This window comes from Pan paniscus, chromosome 18, assembly GCF_029289425.2.
Source record: "Pan paniscus chromosome 18, NHGRI_mPanPan1-v2.0_pri, whole genome shotgun sequence".
In the NCBI taxonomy this organism is placed as follows: domain Eukaryota; kingdom Metazoa; phylum Chordata; class Mammalia; order Primates; family Hominidae; genus Pan; species Pan paniscus.
This window is the reverse complement of record NC_073267.2, coordinates 79257266-79276881: the sequence shown is the minus strand read 5'-3', so window position 1 is coordinate 79276881 and position 19616 is coordinate 79257266. Positions and strand designations below refer to the sequence as shown.

The following is a 19616-nucleotide window of genomic DNA, read 5'->3' as shown; positions in this document are numbered from 1 at the left end:
TTTTTCTGCTCCATTTCGTGCCAAGGCTAAAAGGGCATGCCCACTTGATCCCTGGACTCTCTTGGGACGACTTCCACCCTGCATCCTCTTGCACCTCAGGGCACAGTGCGCAGATGGGCTTGCCTTAGCACCCCCAGCCAGATTTTTGAGGCCTCTGTCACACACACCCCTACAATCCCCTCCCCCAGCCCCCAGAGACTTTTCTTGACTTCCACCAGTTGCTCCGGCGGGTGAGAGTGGAGAGGCCCCTCCTTCATCCCCCAGGCTCCCTCCCTTCCTGGAGCTGCAGCCTCGGCATCCTCCGCCCAGCAACCTAGGATTCAGGCGTTGGGTTCCGCCCTTGTAGGCTGTCCAACTCAAACGGGCCGGACAGGATATATAAGAGAGAATGCACCGTGCACTACACACGCGACTCCCGCAAGGTTGCAGCCGGAGCCGCCCAGCTCACCGAGAGCCTAGTTCTGGCCAGGGTCGCCCCGGCAACCACGAGCCCAGCCAATCAGCGCCCTGGACTGCACCAGAGCCATGGTCGGTGAGTGCTGCAAAGGGCGGGGTGCTTGGCGGTAGTCTCTCGAGCACCGGTGCCTGTGGAGGAGGTTGTAGGGGCTTGGCCCTGTATTTTCTTCCTTGACTCAAAACCCACAAAGGGAAGAGATTAGGGACCTGGGATGAGCCTTGATCGGACTCCGGGAGAAGGAGAGCTTCTGTTTGTATCCGGTGTCGCGGATCCTTACTCACTCCACCCCACGAACTCTAGTGGGCATTTAGGAGAAACTTGACCTTGGAAGCAGAAATTCCCTCCAAAACTGTGGTCAGAAACTGGCCGTCAGAGGCCAAATCAGGCTTACGGTCACAGCCCATACCTCTTTTGGTCTATAGTATTTAAAACACTTTGAAATAAGTTGCTAACATTAAAATGGGTGATTTCACTTAAAAATGTGGATTCCGAGCTTCTGAAGAAAATGAGAATATCTGGCGATTGGTGGACAGGAGTGGAGGAAACTGATGCCTTTAGTTTGACGGAGACCAGAACCGGCTCCAGGCTGCCAGGCACAGGTTTTGTTTTGTTTTGTTTTGTTTGAGACGGAGTTTTGCTCTTGTCGCCCAGGCTGTAGTGCAATGGCGCTATCTCAGCTCAGCGCAACTTCCGCCTCCCGGGTTCAAGCGATTCTCCCATCTCAGCCTCCCGAGTAGCTGGGATTACAGGAGTGCGCCATCATGCGCGGCTAATTTTTATATTTTTAGTAGAGACGGGTTTCGCCAAGTTGCCCAGCGTGGTCTCGAACTCCCGACCTCAGGCGATCCACCCACCTCAGCCTCCCCAAGTGCTGAGATTACTGACGTGAGCCACCGTGCCTGGCCTTGGGAGGTATTTTCCATTGAGGCCCTTGGATTAGGCAAACCTGATCAGATCGTACTGGATCCGTTTCTAGTATTGGGTCCACTTCAGTGATAGAGCCTTCCCACTCGGCCATCGACCCTAGGGGAACTCAGAGGTCACCCCAGCTCCACCCAAGGCATAAATAACCAGCTGAGACAACTGCAGGGATTGAGAGCTGTTTCCCAAATAATCTCACTCTGAGATTGGACAGTACCAAGATTTAGAAAGCTGTTGCCTCATCTGGGGCAGAATCCTGCGTTTTGTAATTTCCTTCCCTGTGGACCTGGTCCTGCCTCTAAAAATGCACCTGTACACAAAGAAGCCCATCTTGGTCAAAGTGAGTGGAGGAACAGACTGCCCTTGCAGTTGACAAACTGAAATTATCAGGATCTCTGAGAAAGGGACTAAGCTGGGGATTGGTAGCCCAGCATGAGTTACTGGCAGAGACAGCAGGGAATAGATTCTGACAGCTGAGAGGCTTGCCGCATACACGGTGGTTGCTGTTTCCCTTGTATTTCATTCTTCAGCGTCGAGGCACTGGCACCCTCTCCTCCAATACTAGGGCAGGAACTATTTCCTGACTTTTCAATCTTACAGAATGTTCTGTATTTATGTGTAGCTTAAACACAAAAAAGGGCGGTGGTAATGAGGTGAAAAGGGAAGACTTGGATCTTGTATAATTAGTTTTAGCTGTACCCAGCTAACCAAATCTTGAGGTTAACTAAAGCATCCAGGTTTTTTGTTTGCAACTAATAGATGCATCTGATTCGCACTCATGTTCCCTGGAGCACTCAAGTGAGAAGAGAAGGCAGAAGGAGAATGCATGAAACTGATACAAAGGCTTATCTTTATCATACTTCTTTTTTTCTTTTTGAGACAGGGTCTTGCTTTGTTGCCCAGGCTGGAGTGCAGTGGCATGATCAGGGCTCACTTCAGCCTTGACCTCCTGGGCTCAAGTGATTGTCCCATCTTTGCCCCCTGAGTAGCTGGGACTACAGGTGTGTGCCACCACACCCAGCTAATTTTTTTGGTCAGAGCAGAAGAACTTGAAACCCAGCTAATTAAAAAAAAAAAATTTTGGCTGGGAGTGGTGGCTCACTCCTGTAATCCCAGCACTTTTGGGAGGCTGAGGCGGGAGGACTGCTTGAGGCCAGGAGTTCAAGACCAAGATTCAGCTCAAATGGCAAGCCTCTGAGGGCCTTTCCGAATGGGCCAGCCCTGAGGTCCTGAAGTTTTCCTCTGTTGAACTTTTTGAGATGGAGTCTCACTCACTCTGTTGCCCAGGCTGTAGTGCAGTGGCGTGATCTTGGCTCATTGCAATCTCCACTTCCCAGGTTCAAACGATTCTTGTGCTGCAGCCTCCCAAGTAGCTGGGATTACAGGCGCCCACCACCATGCCCAGCTAATTGTGTATTTTTAGAGACGGGGTTTCACCATGTTGGCCAGGCTGGTCTCTAGCTCCTGACCTCAAGTGATCCACCCGCCTCGGTCTCCCAAAGTGCTACGATTACAGGCATGAGCCACCACACCCAGCCTTCTGTTGAACTTTGTCCCTTACCTCTCCTAACACACTAATGCCATTGTACCCTGAAGAGGTTATCCGTGTGTGCATCTTGTGGCCTCTCTCAGGGTAAACTCTAATAGTCTAACTCCTCCCAGGTCATGTTGCTCAGCTAGTTAAGTGGCAGGAAGGGAAAATGAACCCTCCAGGGCCCAGAAAACTTTTAAATTGCCTATTCACAACCATCTTTTTGTTTGTTTGTTTGAGACAGAGGCTTGCTCAGTTCATTGCAACCTCCGCCTCCTGGATTCAAGCGATTCTCCTGCCTCAGCCTCCCGATTAGCTGGGATTACAGGCACCTGCCACTACACCTGGTTAAATTTTTTTTGTATTTTTAGTAGAGACGGGGTTTCACCATGTTAACCAGGCTGGTCTCGAACTCCTGACATGAGGTGATCTGCCCGCCTCAGCCTCCCAAAGTGCTGAGATTACAGGTGTGAGCCACCGCGCCCCACCCACAACCTTCTTTTGATCATTTTTCTTTTGAGTTGTTTTGGGGATCTACCTATTCCAGGTACTGCACTTTGATGGTTATATTTGTTGCAAATATATTATTCCTGCCTGTGTGTTGCCTTACATGAAAAATTGTAAAGTCACAGGCCTGCTTATAGCTATTAGAGTCTGAGCTCCTTGAAAGAGCAAGAGATGGATATCCTGATTTGCTCATTTTCTGAGAAGTGCCTTGACTGTCTTACTACTTAGAAAATGCTTGTTAACATTGATGAGAAGTCAATAAAATAAAAACTGTTGGCTGGGCGCTGTGGCTCACGCCTGTAATCCCAGCAGTTTGGGAGGCCGAGACAGGCGGATCACGAGGTCAGGAAATCGAGACCATCCTGGCTAACACGGTGAAACCCCGTCTCTACTAAAAATACAAACAATTAGCTGGGCGTGGTGGCGGGCGCCTGTAATCCCAGCTACTCGGGAGGCTGAGGCCGGAGAATGGCGTGAACCCGGGAGGCGGAGCTTGCAGTGAGCCGAGATCGCGCCACTGCACTCCAGCCTGGGCGACAGAGCGAGACTCTGTCTCAAACAAACAGACAAACAAAAACTGTCAGAGCGGCGATCAGTAAACATTGATAAGACTAATGGCAAGTTAAGTTACAAAGAAAATGCCTGTTAGAGCTGAATATGCTCACTTCCCTCCCAATCATGTTAAATCCATGGGTTAAAGAGGTAGGAATTTGTTGAGGCAGCCTCAGAGCTTCCTTTTCCTTTTTCCAAGCTATCCCAAGCAAGTCAATCACTTCCAGCGCATTGAAATCATCATCAGACACCTATTCCACTGAATCTTAGTTTCAAGAGTCCAAAACCCTAGGACCAAGTTTGGAAATCCCCTGTTTGGCATACTGGGCCCTGAAAGTTACACTTGGCTGAATTTAGCCCAAGAGGCACTTGCCTTGCTAGATGTGGTCAATAATAAAAGCAGGAAGAGAGCTTAAGGCTTAAATGTGCCTTTCTAGTTATTTTAGTTATTTCTAGTTATTCAGATGGTGCAAAAAAGTTGCAGATGCCGGCTGGGCGCGGTGGCTCACGCCTGTAATCCCAGCACTTTGGAAGGCCAAGGCAGGTGGGTCATGAGGTTAGGACATCGAGACCATCCTGGCTAACATGGTGTCTCTACTAAAACAAAAAATACAAAAAAATTAGCCGGGCGTGGTGGCACGCGCCTGTAATCCCAGCTATTCGGAGGCTGAGGAAGGAGAATCGCTTGAACCTGGGAGGCAGAAGTTGCTGTGAGCTGAGATGGCGCCACTGCACTCCAGCCTGGGTGACAGAGCAAGACTTCATCTCCCCCGCCCCCACCCCCACCCCGCCAAAAAAGTTGCGGATGCCTTCTCTCCCAGCTCCACCCACTGTTCATGGTAGGGTATGAAGTAGCAGCGCACATTATCAGGAGCAACTGTGGGGGTAAGCGTCCTTTCTCTGGCAATTCGCTCTATGCCCTTGTACGCTGTTGTTTGTATTTCTCACTGTTTGTAAGTCTCACTGTCGCCCAGGCTGGAGTACAGTGGTGTGATCACGGCTCACCGCAACCTCCACCTCCCTGGCTCAAACGATCTTCCCACCTCAGCTTCCTAAGTAGCTGGGACTACAGGCACACACCACTACGCTCAGCTAATTTTTTTTTTTTTTTTTGGTAGAAACGGGGTTTCTCCATGTTAGCCAGGCTGGTCTCAAACTCCTGGGCTCAAGCAAGCTGCCTGCCTCGGCTTCCCAAAGTGCTGGGATTACAGGTGTGAGCCACCACGCCCAGCCACTCTCTGTGTTTTTAAATTATTCCAGCTTCACCACTTAATGACTACACACTTGGGTAACTTGCTTCTCTCCTGTGCCTCAGTTTTCTCATCTGTAACATGGGGCTACTCATGGTATTGACCTCATAGGGTGTGTCTCAGTCTATTTTGTGCTGCCATACATAATACTTGGGACTAGGTAGTTAATAAAAAAGAGAAATTGATTTCTCACAGTTCTGGAAGCTGGGAAGTCGAAGATCAAGGTGCTGGCAGGTTTGGCTGTCTGGTGAGAGCTGCATTTGGAGGAATGCTGCGTCCTTACACAGATGGTGAGAGGTAGAAGGTGGAAGGGCAGGTGAGCCCCGTGCTGGGCGAAGCCTCTTTTATGAGGGCCTTAATCCCACTCATGAGGAAGGAGACCCCCTCGCCTAATCACCTATCATAGGCCCCATCTGTTAATCCTCTCCCATTGGCAGCACCTGAATTTTGGAGGGGGACACGTTTAAAACATAGCAGGTTGTCCTGACAAAGGAAGAAAGTGCAGGCCGGGAGTGGTTGCTCACACCTATAATCCCAACACTGTAGGAGGCTGAGGCAGGCAAAATTGCCCCAGCCTGGGCAACACGCCTCCAAATTTGACCAGCCTGAGCAACATGGCAAATCCCTGTCTCTACAAAAAAAAAAAAATTAGGTGTGGTGGTGCACACCTGTAGTACCAGCTACTCAGGAGGCTGAGGTGGGAGGATAGCTTGAGCCTGAGAGGTCAAGGCTGCAGTGACCTGAGATCATGCCACTGCATTCCAGCCTGGGCAACAGATCGAGACCCTGTCTCAGAAAGAGAAAAAGAAAAAAAAGGAATGCAAAGCACTTAGGGCAGTGCCTAGCACTAAGGATCCACTAAATACTGTTCTTGCAAATTGAAGCATGCTGCCTCTGACAACCTTGTTAATATAAAAGAGGCCCATTTCCCTTCTACCTGTACCTCTTTGCCATTTCTTATAAAGGAAGCTGAGCTGTTAATAGTTTAATGTGATTGGCCTGGCACGGTGGCTCACACCTGTAATCCCAGCTACTGGGGATGCTGAGGCAGGAGAATCGCTTGAACCTGAGAGGCGGAGGTTGCAGTGAGCCGAGTTCATGCCACTGCACTTCAGCCTGGGCACTCCAGAGTGAGACTGTCAAAAAAAAAAAACAAAGTTTAATGTGATCACTGCACATTTTTCCCCCTCATACCAAGGTGCTGCAAGTCTACATACAAATATATGTCATTTCTTTTTTTCTTTTTCTTTTTTTTGTATTTTTTTTTCTTCCTTCCCTTCCCTCTCTCTCTCCCTTCCTCTCACTTCTTTCATTTTAAATAAAAATGGATTCATATTCACTTGCTTTTTTATCAGTTAATAATATAGCATGGATATCTTTTTGAGTCACTACATATAGTTAATTCATTTTAATTTTTTTAATTTTTAAAATTTGTTTATTTGAGACAGGGTCTCCCTCTGTCACCCAGGCTGGAGTGCAGTGCAGCGATCACGGATCACTGCAGCCTCAACCTCCTGGGTTCAAGTGATCCTTCCATCTCTCAGCCTCCTGAGTAGTTGGGACTACAGGCATACACCACCGTGCCCAGCTAATTTTTGTACTTTTTGTAGAGAAGGGATTTCGCTTTTGTCATGTTGCCCAGGCTGGTCTTGAACTCCTGGGCTGAAGCAATGTTCCCGCCTTGGCCTCCCAAAGTGCTGGAATTAGAAGCGTGAGCAACCGTACCTGGTCAACAGTCTCTAAAAATTTTTTTTTATGACAAGGTGTCACTATGCTGCCCATGCTGGTCTCCATCTCCTGGCCTCAAGGGATCTTGCCGCCTCAGCCTTCCAAGTAGCTGGATTACAGGCTCCAGCCACTGTGCCCAGCCAGTTTAACTCATTCTTTTTTATATATTTTTTACTTTTATCTTAATTTATTTATTTTTCTGAGACAGGGTCTTACTCTGTCACCCAGGCTGGAGTGCAGTGGCAAGATCTCAGCTCACTGCAACCTCTGCTTCCTGGGTTCAAGCGATTCTCCTGCCTCAGGCTCCTGAATAGCTGGGATTACAGGTGCCCGCTACCACACCCAGCTAATTTTTGTATTTTTGTAGAGACAGGGTTTCACCATGTTGGCCAGGATGGTCTTGATCTCTTGACCTCGTGACCTGCCCGCCTCAGCCTCCCAAAGTGCTGGGATTACAGGCTCGAGCCACCGTGCCTGGCCAACTCATTCTTGTTAACAGCAAAATATCCTGTAGTGTGGATGTACCCATAATTTCTTAAAATGTTCCCCATAGACAATCAGGTTATATCTAATTTTTGCCAGTGAAAAGCATGGTGTAATACACATCCTTGCTCTTATAGCCTGAAGCTTTTAGTCTGTAGAACAGATTCCCCTAAATTGGAGAGCGAGATAAAAGATTTATGTGTCTTTAAAGTTTTAAGAGATTCTGCCTCATTACTTTCCCTAAAGGTTGAGGCAATTCATATCCCCACCAGTAAGGTGCCAATTTTTCTGTTGGTACAATCTTAATAACCCTGGGTGTTATTTGTTTTACATTTTGTGGGTAAATGTAAACTCACGGTAAATGTAAACACAGTACCCATGTAAACGAATGGGTAAATGTCTCATTTTAATTTTGCTTTTCCTGACAGGTCACGCAGAGCATCTTTTTTTTTTTTTTTGAGACGGAGTCTCCCATTGTCGCCCAGGCTGGAGTGCAATGGTGCAACCTTGGCTCACTGCAACCTCCCCCTCCCGAGTTCAAGTGATTCTCCTGCCTCAGCCTCCCGAGTAGCTGGGATTACAGGTGCCTGCCACCACACCCAGCTAATTTTTGTATTTTTAGTAGAGACAGGGTTTGGCCATGTTGGCCAGGCTGGTCTCAAACTCCTGACTTCAGGTGATCTGCCCGCCTTGGCCTCCCAAAGTGCTGGGATTACAGTTATGAGCCACGGAGCCCAGTTGTCAACATTATTTATTAAATCAGCCACTGATTTAAATGCTTCCTTTAATCTTCAGTGCTTTTAAGGGGAAAATACATTTCTGGCTACAGGAGATGGAATGCAATAACCTAATGTCAAACAAAGCCGCCCCCTCCTTTACAGACTGCAACTCCCCTGTAGCTGAAGGTTTGCTGGTTGGTAATGGGTTTTCCCTGTGTGCTTTGTGTGTGTCTCTGTAGGCAGAAGAGCACTGATCGTACTGGCTCACTCAGAGAGAACGTCCTTCAACTATGCCATGAAGGAGGCTGCTGCAGCGGCTTTGAAGAAGAAAGGATGGGAGGTGGTGGAGTCGGACCTCTATGCCATGAACTTCAATCCCATCATTTCCAGAAAGGACATCACAGGTAGGAGTTCCTCCTCCCCTCTTTAATTAGTTCTTTGCAGATCTCCTTGCCTGTGGGTCCTCTGGCCCAGCTTTGGCCCCTCTGGCCCCAGCCTCTCTTTTTCTTCTCTGCAGGTAAACTGAAGGAACCTGCGAACTTTCAGTATCCTGCCGAGTCTGTTCTGGCTTATAAAGAAGGCCATCTGAGCCCAGATATTGTGGCTGAACAAAAGAAGCTGGAAGCCGCAGACCTTGTGATATTCCAGGTATGGGGGGACATCGGAAGGGGTGTCAGGGACATTTGCGTGCTTATTGTCCTAGACATGTACCTAATTAGCTATGGGATCTTAAACAGTTACCCACTTTACTGCATTCTCTCCAAATAAGGGTGATTACTTTAAAGGTGCAGTATTACATGGATTTCACAGATATTGGGAATCTGGCTGTATTACTGTTGCATGTGTAAATGCAACTGCAAGGCCAGGCACGGTGGCTCACGCCTGTAATCCCAGCACTTTGGGAGGCCAAGGCAGGTGAATCACAAGGTCAAGAGACCAAGACCATCCTGACCAACATGGTGAAACCCTGTCTTTACTAAAAGTACAAAAATTAGCTGGGCATGGTGGCATGTGCCTGTAGTCCCAGCTACTCTGGAGGCTGAGGCAGGAGAATCACTTGAACCCGGGAGGTGGAGGTTGAAGTGAACCAAGATTGCGCCACTGCACCCCATCCTGGTGACATGGCGACAGAGCGAGATTCTGTCTCAAAAAAAAAAAAAGAAAGAAAGAAATGCAGCTGCAGAGATGATGTACAGTCCTTGAGCTTGCTTTCCTCCAGGTACTTAGTCTCCCCTTCAGTTAGCGATTCCTTCAGTTAGCGATTCCTTCAGTTAGCGATTCCTTCAGTTAGCGATTCCTTCAGTTAACGATTCCTTCAGTTAGCGAATCCTGCAGTTAGCGATTCCTGTTGGACTCTCTCAAAATTTGCAGTTCTCCTCCTTTCTCCATAAGAATCCCAAATACTTTGTAGAATAATCCATGAGACATTGACTTCTCTGCCATTGTAGCCTGCCAGCTGAAGGGGGCTTTGAAACCCTGCTGAATGTGTTCCTGCAGCAAACCACGGCCTTTCTTCTTCGAGAAGCTGCCTTACCGTTTAGCAGACAATGCTGGGATTGTGCGTGCATCTCGTCAGTGATCTTTCCTATAAATGTGACTGTACTCAATGACTTTGCTTTTACAATTCCAGCCAGTCTTTTGATATTGAACATAGAATGTATATGATCCTGGAAACCACGAGGAGGGTGGTACAGGCTGTGTTTTTTTCTCTCTCTCTCTTTTTTTTTTTTAGTTATTCAATCAGCTACAAAACATCCAATCCTTGAAGTCCTTTATTTTACCCACAGGCCTGTTGCTAAGAATCAAAGCCACATGCCACTAGCCAGTACCCCAAAGGATGGCTTTAAAAAAAAATTTAAATTGGAGACAAGGTCTCACGGTCACCCAGGATGGAGTGCAGTGGCATGATCTCTGCTCACTGCTGCCTCAACCTCCTGGGCTCAAATGATCCTCCCACCTCAGTCTCCCGAATAGCTGGGACTATCAGTGCACACCACCATGCCCTGCTAATTTTTAAATTTTTTTGTACAGATAGGGTCTCACCATGTTGCCCAGGCTGGTCTCAAACTCTTGGGCTCAAGTGATCCGCCTGCCTGGACCTCCCAAAAGGCTGGGATTATAGGCATGTGCCTTTCATATCTTTAAATCATGAATCAAGGATAAGAAAACCTCCTGGTATAGTCCTTACTCTGCTTTTATTAGGATAAGCGGTCAGACAAGACTTTCTCATGGGAAGTCCCTGATGAACCTTAGTCACACTAATTATTATTTATTATTATTTTTATTTTTTAACATTTTATTTATTTATTTATTTGTTTTTGAGATGGAGTCTTGCTCTGTTGCCCAGGCTGGAGTGCAATGATGCAATCTCGGCTCACTGCAACCTCCGCCTCCCGGGTTCAAGCCATTTTCCTGCCTCAGCCTCCCAAGTAGCTGGGACTACAGGCATGCACCACCACGCTTGACTAATTTTTGTATTTTTAGTAGAAACAGGGTTTCACCATGTTGGCCAGGCTGGTCTCAAATTCCTGACCTCAAGTGATCCACCCACCTTGGCCTCCAGAAGTGCTAGAATTAAAGGCATGAGCAACTGCACCTAGCCACGTTGATTATTATTATTATTATTATTATTATTATTTAGAGATGGAGTCTTGCTCTGTCACCCAGGCTGGAATACAGTGGTGATCACAGCTCCCTGCGGCCTCCAACTCCTGGGCTCAAGCAATCCTCCTGCCTCAGACTCTCATATAGCTGGGACTAGAGATATGCACCATCACACCAGGCTAATTTTTAAATTTTTTTGTAGAGACAAAGTCTCACTTTGTTGCCCAGGCTGGTCTCAAACTTCTGGGCTCAAGTGGTCCTCCCACCTTGGCCTCCCAAAATACTGGGATTACAGGCATGAGCAACCACACTCAGCCATCACACTGATTATTAGTTTGCATTTTTGAGTGATTTTGTTTATTCTAAGTGATATGATTTTTCATCCACGATAACAAGGGACAGTCATAAAATGAAGAAGGCCTACATTTTTTTCCACGATGGGGTCTCACTCTGTCACCCAGGCTAGAGTGCAGTGGCACGATCTTGGCTCACTGTAACCTCCACCTCCCGGGTTCAAGTGATTCTCCTGCCTCAACAGCCCAAGTAGCTAGGACTACAGGCGTGCGCCACCACGCCCGGTTGATTTTGGTATTTTTAGTAGAGATGAGGTTTCACCATGTTGGCCAGGCTGGTCTCAAACTCATGCCCTAAAGTGATCCACCCGCCTTGGCCTCCCAAAGGGCTGGGATTACAGGCTTGAGCCACTGCGCCTGGCCAACAGTCATATTGTTGATACCACACCTACTAAAGCGAACTCTTGGGAAAATACTGATTGAAGCAACAGCATGAAGCAAACCTTGTTTGCAATCCTTGCTATTTAGACTTTGCTGCCAAATGTGATTTCATACAAACAAGTTTCATATCAACAAGTCTTCTGTGTATCTAGCTTTACTCGGACCCACTCAATATTTGCATTTTCAGGGAAAAAGAAGACTGTCAAGTTGGCTGACCAAGGACAATAATGATCTCTTTCCTTAAAGTGCTAACTCCCCAGGAGGAATGGGAAAGGTGTGAAGAGGGGCTTCCTGCACAGTGCCATCATGGGGAGCGGCTCAGCACTCCGAGCCACCTTCTGGGCTTGGGGAGCCCCTGGTCTTACCTCAATGATGTCTTCTGTCCCACAGTTCCCCCTGCAGTGGTTTGGAGTCCCTGCCATTCTGAAAGGCTGGTTTGAGCGAGTGTTCACAGGAGAGTTTGCTTACACTTACGCTGCCATGTATGACAAAGGACCCTTCCGGGTAGGTGGATGATTCTGAATGCTCTGACAGCCGGCTTCTGGGTGGTCTGTCCTGATGCAGGGGTGTTTGTTTGTTTGTTTGTTTGAGATGGAGCTTCCCTCTTGTTGCCCGGGCTGGAGTGCAGTGGCGGGATCTCGGCTCACTGCAACCTCCACCTCCTGAGTTCAAGCGATTCTCCTGCCTCAGCCTCCCGAGTAGCTGGGATTACAGGCATGTGCCACCATGCCCGGCTAATTTTGTATTTCTAGTAGAGACGGGGTTTCTCCATGTTGGTCAGGCTGGTCTTGAACTCCTGACCTCAGGTGATCTACCCGCCTCAGCCTCCCAAAGTGCTGTGATTTCAGGTGTGAGCCACTGTGCCCGGCTCTGATGCAGGGTTTTGAGCACAATTAGATCCTAAGCCTAGGCTCCAGGTCCTTTGGGAGAGACGCATGATCAAGTTTTTACAGATGGAATGACATGATGTTTGGGATTTGTTTTAAAATGCTCCAGAGGCCGGGCGCAGTGGCTCACGCCTGTAATTTCAGCACTTCGGGAGGCCGAGGCAGGCAGATCACCTGAGGTCAGGAGTTGGAGACCAGTCTGGCCAACATGGCGAAACCCCGTCTCTACCAAAAATACAAAAATTAGCTGGGTGTGGTGGCGGGCATCTACAATCCCAGCTACTCAGGAGGCTGAGCCAGGAGAATTGCTTGAAACCCAGGAGGTGGAGGTTACAGTGAGCCAAGATCACGCCACTGCACTCCAGCCTGGGCAACAAAGCAAGACTCCATCTTAAAAAATAAAAGGCCAAGCGCGGTGGCTCATACCTGTAATCCCAGCACTTTGGGAGGCCGAGGCAGGCGGATCACAAGGTCAGGAGATCAAGACTATCCTGCCTAACATGGCGAAACCCCGTCTCTACTAAAAATACAAAAAAAATTAGCCGGGTGCAGTGGCACGTGCCTGTAGTCCCAGGTACTCGGGAGGCTGAGGCAAGATAGTTGCTTGAACCCGGGAGGCAGAGGTTGCAGTGAGCCGAGGTCGCACCACTGCACTCCAGGCTGGGTGACAGAGCGAGACTCCATATCAAAAACAAAAACAAAAACAAAAATTAGCCAGATGTGGTGGTGGGCACCTGTAATCCCAACTATTTGGGAGGCTGAGGCAGGAAAATCACTTGAACCCGGGAGACAGTTTGCAGTTGGTTGAGATGGTGCTACTGCACCCCAGCCTGGGCAACACAGCCAGACTCTGTCTCAGAGGAAAAAAAAAATGAAATAATAAAATAAAATAAAACGCTCCAGAGAAAAAGGGGGTCATGGGTCAAGCTAAAACTAGAATAGCAGAATACTGAGAGGTGAAGGTGAGTGATAGATGCAGCACTATTTTCTCATTTACATGTGTTAAAAATTTCCATAATAAAAACAAAAGAAGGCCTGTCTTCATTTTTTGGAGGCCCAAATCCTGCACAGGGAACCCTTCGAGACCTTCCAGATGAAAGAGCTTGTCCTACGCCATGCCTAGCCCGTGGGAGGATGGATAAGAACAACCAATAACTCCACCTAGGCAGCCAGCAGCCAGCACTGATTTTGGATATGGTGACAGCCTCATCCTAAGCCACATGTGGGGGTTTGGAATCCTTCATTTGCCCCAGGCCGCCGGTCTGTAGACCATCTAGGCTGGCACTCCTGCAGAGTCATATTATGTAGCTCAGGGGAGCCAAAGTATGAAGTAATATAAACAGCAAATAGGACAGACTTGTGTGTTCTTTTCCCTGGAGCTGTTTCATTAACTTCTTGTCACCAAGGGGATGTGGAGGGAAGTGAAGTTTGTTATTGCTTTTTCTTTTGCAGAGTAAGAAGGCAGTGCTTTCCATCACCACTGGTGGCAGTGGCTCCATGTACTCTCTGCAAGGGATCCACGGGGACATGAATGTCATTCTCTGGCCAATTCAGGTACCTCATTTTCTTTTCTTTTCTTTTTTTTCTTTGAGACGGAGTCTCACTCTGTCATCTAGGCTGGAGTGCAGTGACACCATCTTAGCTCACTACAAGCTCCGCCTGCTGGGTTCAAGCAATTCTCCTGCCTCAGCCTACTGACAGGCACCCACCACCATACTCGGCTAATTTTTGTATTTTTTAGTAGAGACGGGGTCTTGCCATGTTAGCCAGGCTGGTTTCAAACACTTGACCTCAAATAATTCTCCTGCCTCAGCCTCCCAAAGTGCTGTGATTACAGGCGTGAGCCACTGCACCTGGCCAGGTACCTCATTTTCAACGAACCTTCAGGGGAATTCATTCATTGAGCCTTCGTGGGGTTCAAAACCTCAAGATAGCATCTGAAAATAGATCTTGAGTTGTGAAGATGAAAGCATGGTCATGATTCAGAATGATGGGAGCCTCCTTTAAGAACCTGCCTGCCTTCCCAGGTGCCTGTGTGTGAACACACCTGCGTGTGCATGTGTTCAAACAGCATTCTGTCCCAGCCAAGGACTAGTGTGAATCACTACCCTTGATTTGTATAGCCGTGGGCCCTGGTCTCACCAGATAACTGACATCTCTCTCCAGCCTTCCTGTCCTTCTCCAGGTTGCTGATACAGTCCCATGGACTATTAGAGCCCAAGACAATTTAAGAAATGATTTACTGGGAGGCTGAGGCAGAAGGATCGCTTGAGCCCAGGACTTTGAGACCAGCCTGGGCAACATATAAGACCTCATCTCTACAAAAAAAAAAAAACAAAATTAGCTGGGTGTAGTCATACACCTGTGGTCCCAGCTACTTGGGAGTCTAAAGTGAGAGACCCAGGAGTTCGAGGCTGCAATGAGCTATGATCACACCACTGCATGCCAGCCTGGGATACAGGGCGAGACCCTGTTTCGAAGAAAAAGGAAATAATTTAGTCCAGCCAGTTTATACATGGATAAAACTGAAGCCTGGGGTGGGCTTATTGGTGTTACCAAACCCTCAAGATAATTTCTATAAAGAGGGAGGTTGGAGAGAAGAGCCAGTGGGTGGCCACTTATGAAAATCATTTATCAAGACTCATCTGGGCCTGTAATCCCAGCACTTTGGGAGACTGAGGCAGGCGGATCACTTGAGGTCAGGAGTTTGAGACCAGCCTGGTCAACACAGTGAAACCCTGTCTCTACTAAAGATACAAAAATTATCTGGGCATGGTGGCGCATGCCTGTAATCCCAGCTACTCAGGAGGCTGAGGCAGGAGAACCGCTTGAACCCAGGAAGTGGAAGCCGCAATGAGCCGAGATCGTGCATGGCACTCCAGCCTGGGCGACCGAGCGAGACTCTGCCTCAAAAAAAAAAAAAAAAAAAAAAGGACTCATCTGGTTATATGGAGAGGCAGAGAAATGCACCCACGCAGGTCTTGGTGAGTCACCTGCCAAGAAACTGAGACTCCCTAAAGTAACAGAACTTCCAGCCTTCTTGGCAAAGGATCCAGGTTGGCACAGTTTCAAGGTTTATGCATTTAAAGAAGAACACACCTGAGAAGGCTAAAATTGGTAACGGCTAGGTAGAGGGTAAGAGAGAGACGCTAGCTCTGAACTGATTCTCTAGTGTGCCTGAGGCCTCCTTATCAGAGTGTCTTACTGAGAAGCCCAGACCAACTTCTGTTGTTTATAGTACAACTGCATGGAATTGGTTGACTTACCTCTCTGTGCTTTCTGTATCCTCAGAGTGGCATTCTGCATTTCTGTGGCTTCCAAGTCTTAGAACCTCAACTGACATATAGCATTGGGCACACTCCAGCAGACGCCCGAATTCAGATCCTGGAAGGATGGAAGAAACGCCTGGAGAATATTTGGGATGAGACACCACTGTATTTTGCTCCAAGCAGCCTCTTTGACCTAAACTTCCAGGCAGGATTCTTAATGAAAAAAGAGGTACAGGATGAGGAGAAAAACAAGAAATTTGGCCTTTCTGTGGGCCATCACTTGGGCAAGTCCATCCCAACTGACAACCAGATCAAAGCTAGAAAATGAGATTCCTTAGCCTGGATTTCCTTCTAACATGTTATCAAATCTGGGTGTCTTTCCAGGCTTCCCTGACTTGCTTTAGTTTTTAAGATTTGTGTTTTTCTTTTTCCACAAGGAATAAATGAGAGGGAATCGACTGTATTCGTGCATTTTTGGATCATTTTTAACTGATTCTTATGATTACTATCATGGCATATAACCAAAATCCGACTGGGCTCAAGAGGCCACTTAGGGAAAGATGTAGAAAGATGCTAGAAAAATGTTCTTTAAAGGCATCTACACAATTTAATTCCTCTTTTTAGGGCTAAAGTTTTAGGGTACAGTTTGGCTAGGTATCATTCAACTCTCCAATGTTCTATTAATCACCTCTCTGTAGTTTATGGCAGAAGGGAATTGCTCAGAGAAGGAAAAGACTGAATCTACCTGCCCTAAGGGACTTAACTTGTTTGGTAGTTAGCCATCTAATGCTTGTTTATGATATTTCTTGCTTTCAATTACAAAGCAGTTACTAATATGCCTAGCACAAGTACCACTCTTGGTCAGCTTTTGTTGTTTATATACAGTACACAGATACTTGAAAGGAAGAGCTAATAAATCTCCTCTTTGCTGCAGTCATCTACTTTTTTTTTTTTAATTAAAAAAAATTTTTTTTTGAAGCAGTCTTACTCTGTTACCCAGGCTGGAGTGCAGTGGCGTGATCTCGGCTCACTGCAACCTCTGCCTCCCAGGTTCCAGCAATTCTCCTGCCTCAGCCTCCCTAGTAGCTGGGATGACAGGCGCCTGCCATCATGCCTGGCTAATTTTTGTATTTTTAGTAGAGATGGCATTTCACCATGTTGGCCAGGCTGGTCTCAAACTCCTGACCTCAGGTGATCCGCCTGCCTCAGCCTCCCAAAGTGCTGGGATTACAGGCGTGAGCCACCGCACCTGGCCCTTGCAATCTTCTACTTTAAGGTTTGCAGAGATAAACCAATAAATCCACACCGTACATCTGCAATATGAATTCAAGAAAGGAAATAGTACCTTCAATACTTAAAAACAGCCTTCCACAAAAAATACTTTATTTCTGATCTATACAAACTTTCAGAAGGTTATTTTCTTTATCATTGCTAAACTGATGACTTACCATGGGATGGGGTCCAGTCCCATGACCTTGGGGTACAATTGTAAACCTAGAGTTTTATCAACTTTGGTGAACAGTTTTGGCATAATAGCCAATTTCTACTTCTGGAAGTCATCTCATTCCACTGTTGGTATTATATAATTCAAGGAGAATATGATAAAACACTGCCCTCTTGTGGTGCATTGAAAGAAGAGATGAGAAATGATGAAAAGGTTGCCTGAAAAATGGGAGACAGCCTCTTACTTGCCGAGAAAATGAAGGGATTGGACCGAGCTGGAAAACCTCCTTTACCAGATGCTGACTGGCACTGGTGGTTTTTGCTCTCGACAGTATCCACAATAGCTGACGGCTGGGTGTTTCAGTTTGAAAATATTTTGTTGCCTTCATCTTCACTGCAATTTTGTGTAAATTTCTCAAAGATCTGAATTAAATAAATAAAATTCATTTCTACAGACCCACACTCATTGGTATCAGTGAAGCTAATGATAGTGGAATCTAGTGGGAGGCAGATCAGAGGATTCAATCACAAACTGCAGCTGGAAGCCCCTTGGTGACTGGCTTGACAACTCACCCAGCAAGGCTGCTTCCTACTAAATGGTAATGGAACAACCTATTCAGTCCTCTCAGGGAATTTAAAGGAAAGAGAGTGGCATAGAAATCAAGAAAAACAGGCTGCGTGCAATGGCTCACGCCTGTAGTAATCCCAGCATTTTGGGAGGCAAAGGCGGGTGGATCACCTGAGGTCAGGAAACCCAGTCTCTACTAAAAACTTAAAAAATTAGCTGGGCGTGGTGGTGCGGGCCTGTAATCCCAGCTACTCAGGAGGCTGAAGCAGGAGAATTGCTTGAACCCGGGAGGCGGAGGTTTCAGTGAGCCAAGATCGTGCCACTGCACTCCAGCCTGGGTGATAAGAGTGAGACTCTGTCTCCAAAAAAATAAGAGACATCTATTAAGATTGCCAGGTGAGGCTGACAAGTAGGCAGTTGGATAGGAGGAACCTGGAGTTAAGGCAGAAGTTATGGCTGGAGATGCACATTTGGGAATCTTCAACATATAGATGGTATTTAAAGCAATGAGATTGGCTGGGATCAATCTCTTTGAGTTTTGAGAGAAGAGATTTGATGATTTACCTCTGGGGCTCGACAATGTTAGGAGATGAAGATGAGAGTGAAAAGCAGTGGTCAGATCCTTTTGTAGTTCCTAAGTGTGTTGATTGGGTGTTCACGTGCATGTGTGAGATGTGGCACCCTTGAATCTTGTTATGACATCAGTACATTTCCCGTCTGACATGAAAAAAAAAAAACAAACTGGTGTTCAGGGATGCAGGAGAGCTGAGTGTGGTGTCCCGAAAGCCAAGCGAAGAAAGTGTTTGAAGATGGCCGGGCGCGGTGGCTAACACCTGTAATCCCAGCATTTTGGGAGGCTGAAGAGGGTGGATCACCTGAGGTCAGGAGCTCGAGATCAGCCTGGCTAACATGGTGAAACCCTGTTTCTACTAAAAATACAAAAAATTAGCTGGGCATGGTGGTGCGTGCTTGTAATCCCAGCTACTAGGGAGGTTGAAGCAGGAGAATTGCTTGAACCCAGGAGGTGGAGGTTGCAGTGAGCTGAGATCACACCATTGCACTCCAGCTTGGGCAACAGGAGTGAAACTCCGTCTTGAAGGGGAAAAAAAAAGTGTTTGAAGGAGGGAATGATCAGGTGTGTCAAATACTGCTGACAAGCCAAGCAAGACGAGGCCTGGGAAGTGACCACTGGACTTGGTCACATGGAACCCATTTGTTGGTGACATTGACAAGCACCATTTCAGTAGAGTGGCGTGATGAAAGCCTGATTTGAATGGGTTTGAGAATGGAAGGAGAGGAATAGAAATAGTGTGGAGGAGGCTGTGTGATCAAAGAACAATTTTTTTTAAGAGATCAGAGACATTACAACAAATTTCTATGTCAATGGAAATGACTCAGAGAAAGGAAAAGTTTTGATGCTGATGACAAAGGGACATCTTTGAAAAAGCCAAAATGCTATATTTGTATATTTATCCCCTCCAAAACTCAAGTTGAAATTTCATCCCCACTGTGGCAGAATTGAGAGGTGGGGACTTTTAAGAGATGACTGAGGGCCAGCATGGTGGCTCACACCTGTAATCCTACCTAGCACTTTGGGAGGTAAGGCAGACAGATCACTGGAGCCCTGGACTTCAAGACCAGCCTGGGCAACATGGTGAAACTCTATCTCTACAAAAAATGCAAAACTTAGCCAGGTGTAGTGGGGGTATACCTGTAGTCCCAGCTACTCGGGGTAGGGACTGAGATGGGAGGATTGCTTAAGCCCAGAAGAGGCTGCAGTGAGCCGTGATTGTGCCACTGCACTCCAACCTGGGTGACGGAGTGAAACCGTCTCAAAAAAAAAAAAAAAAATTATGAGGGAGGGCTCTGTCCTCATGAATAGATTAACCCACTACTCATGGATTAATGAGTTATCATAAGCGGGCAACTGGTGGCTTTAAAATAGGGAGACCTGAGTCCTTTG

General features: G+C 47.2%; 1 protein-coding gene and 1 non-coding gene across 2 annotated transcripts; both read left to right on the top strand.

Annotated features, from left to right (window-relative positions):
- NQO1 (NAD(P)H quinone dehydrogenase 1) lies at positions 1 to 16105 on the top strand. The gene is made up of 6 exons (XM_003814544.5): positions 1 to 532; positions 8388 to 8552; positions 8666 to 8796; positions 11877 to 11990; positions 13826 to 13927; positions 15665 to 16105. The coding sequence occupies exons 1-6, from the start codon at positions 526 to 528 to the stop codon at positions 15968 to 15970; spliced, it is 825 nt and encodes a 274-aa protein (XP_003814592.4). The 5' UTR covers positions 1 to 525; the 3' UTR covers positions 15971 to 16105.
- A 2167-nt stretch (positions 16106 to 18272) lies between these two features.
- On the top strand, positions 18273 to 18376 carry LOC112437472 (small nucleolar RNA U13). The gene has a single exon (XR_003026075.1). It is a non-coding gene; the product is annotated as a small nucleolar RNA U13 (small nucleolar RNA).
- The last annotated feature ends 1240 nt before the right edge of the window (positions 18377 to 19616 follow it).

Coding starts and splice junctions, on each gene's coding strand:
- NQO1 (XM_003814544.5), top strand. Junction 8,797..11,876: donor CAGACCTTGTGATATTCCAG/GTATGGGGGGAC, acceptor TCTGTCCCACAG/TTCCCCCTGCAGTGGTTTGG. Junction 13,928..15,664: donor TCATTCTCTGGCCAATTCAG/GTACCTCATTTT, acceptor CTGTATCCTCAG/AGTGGCATTCTGCATTTCTG.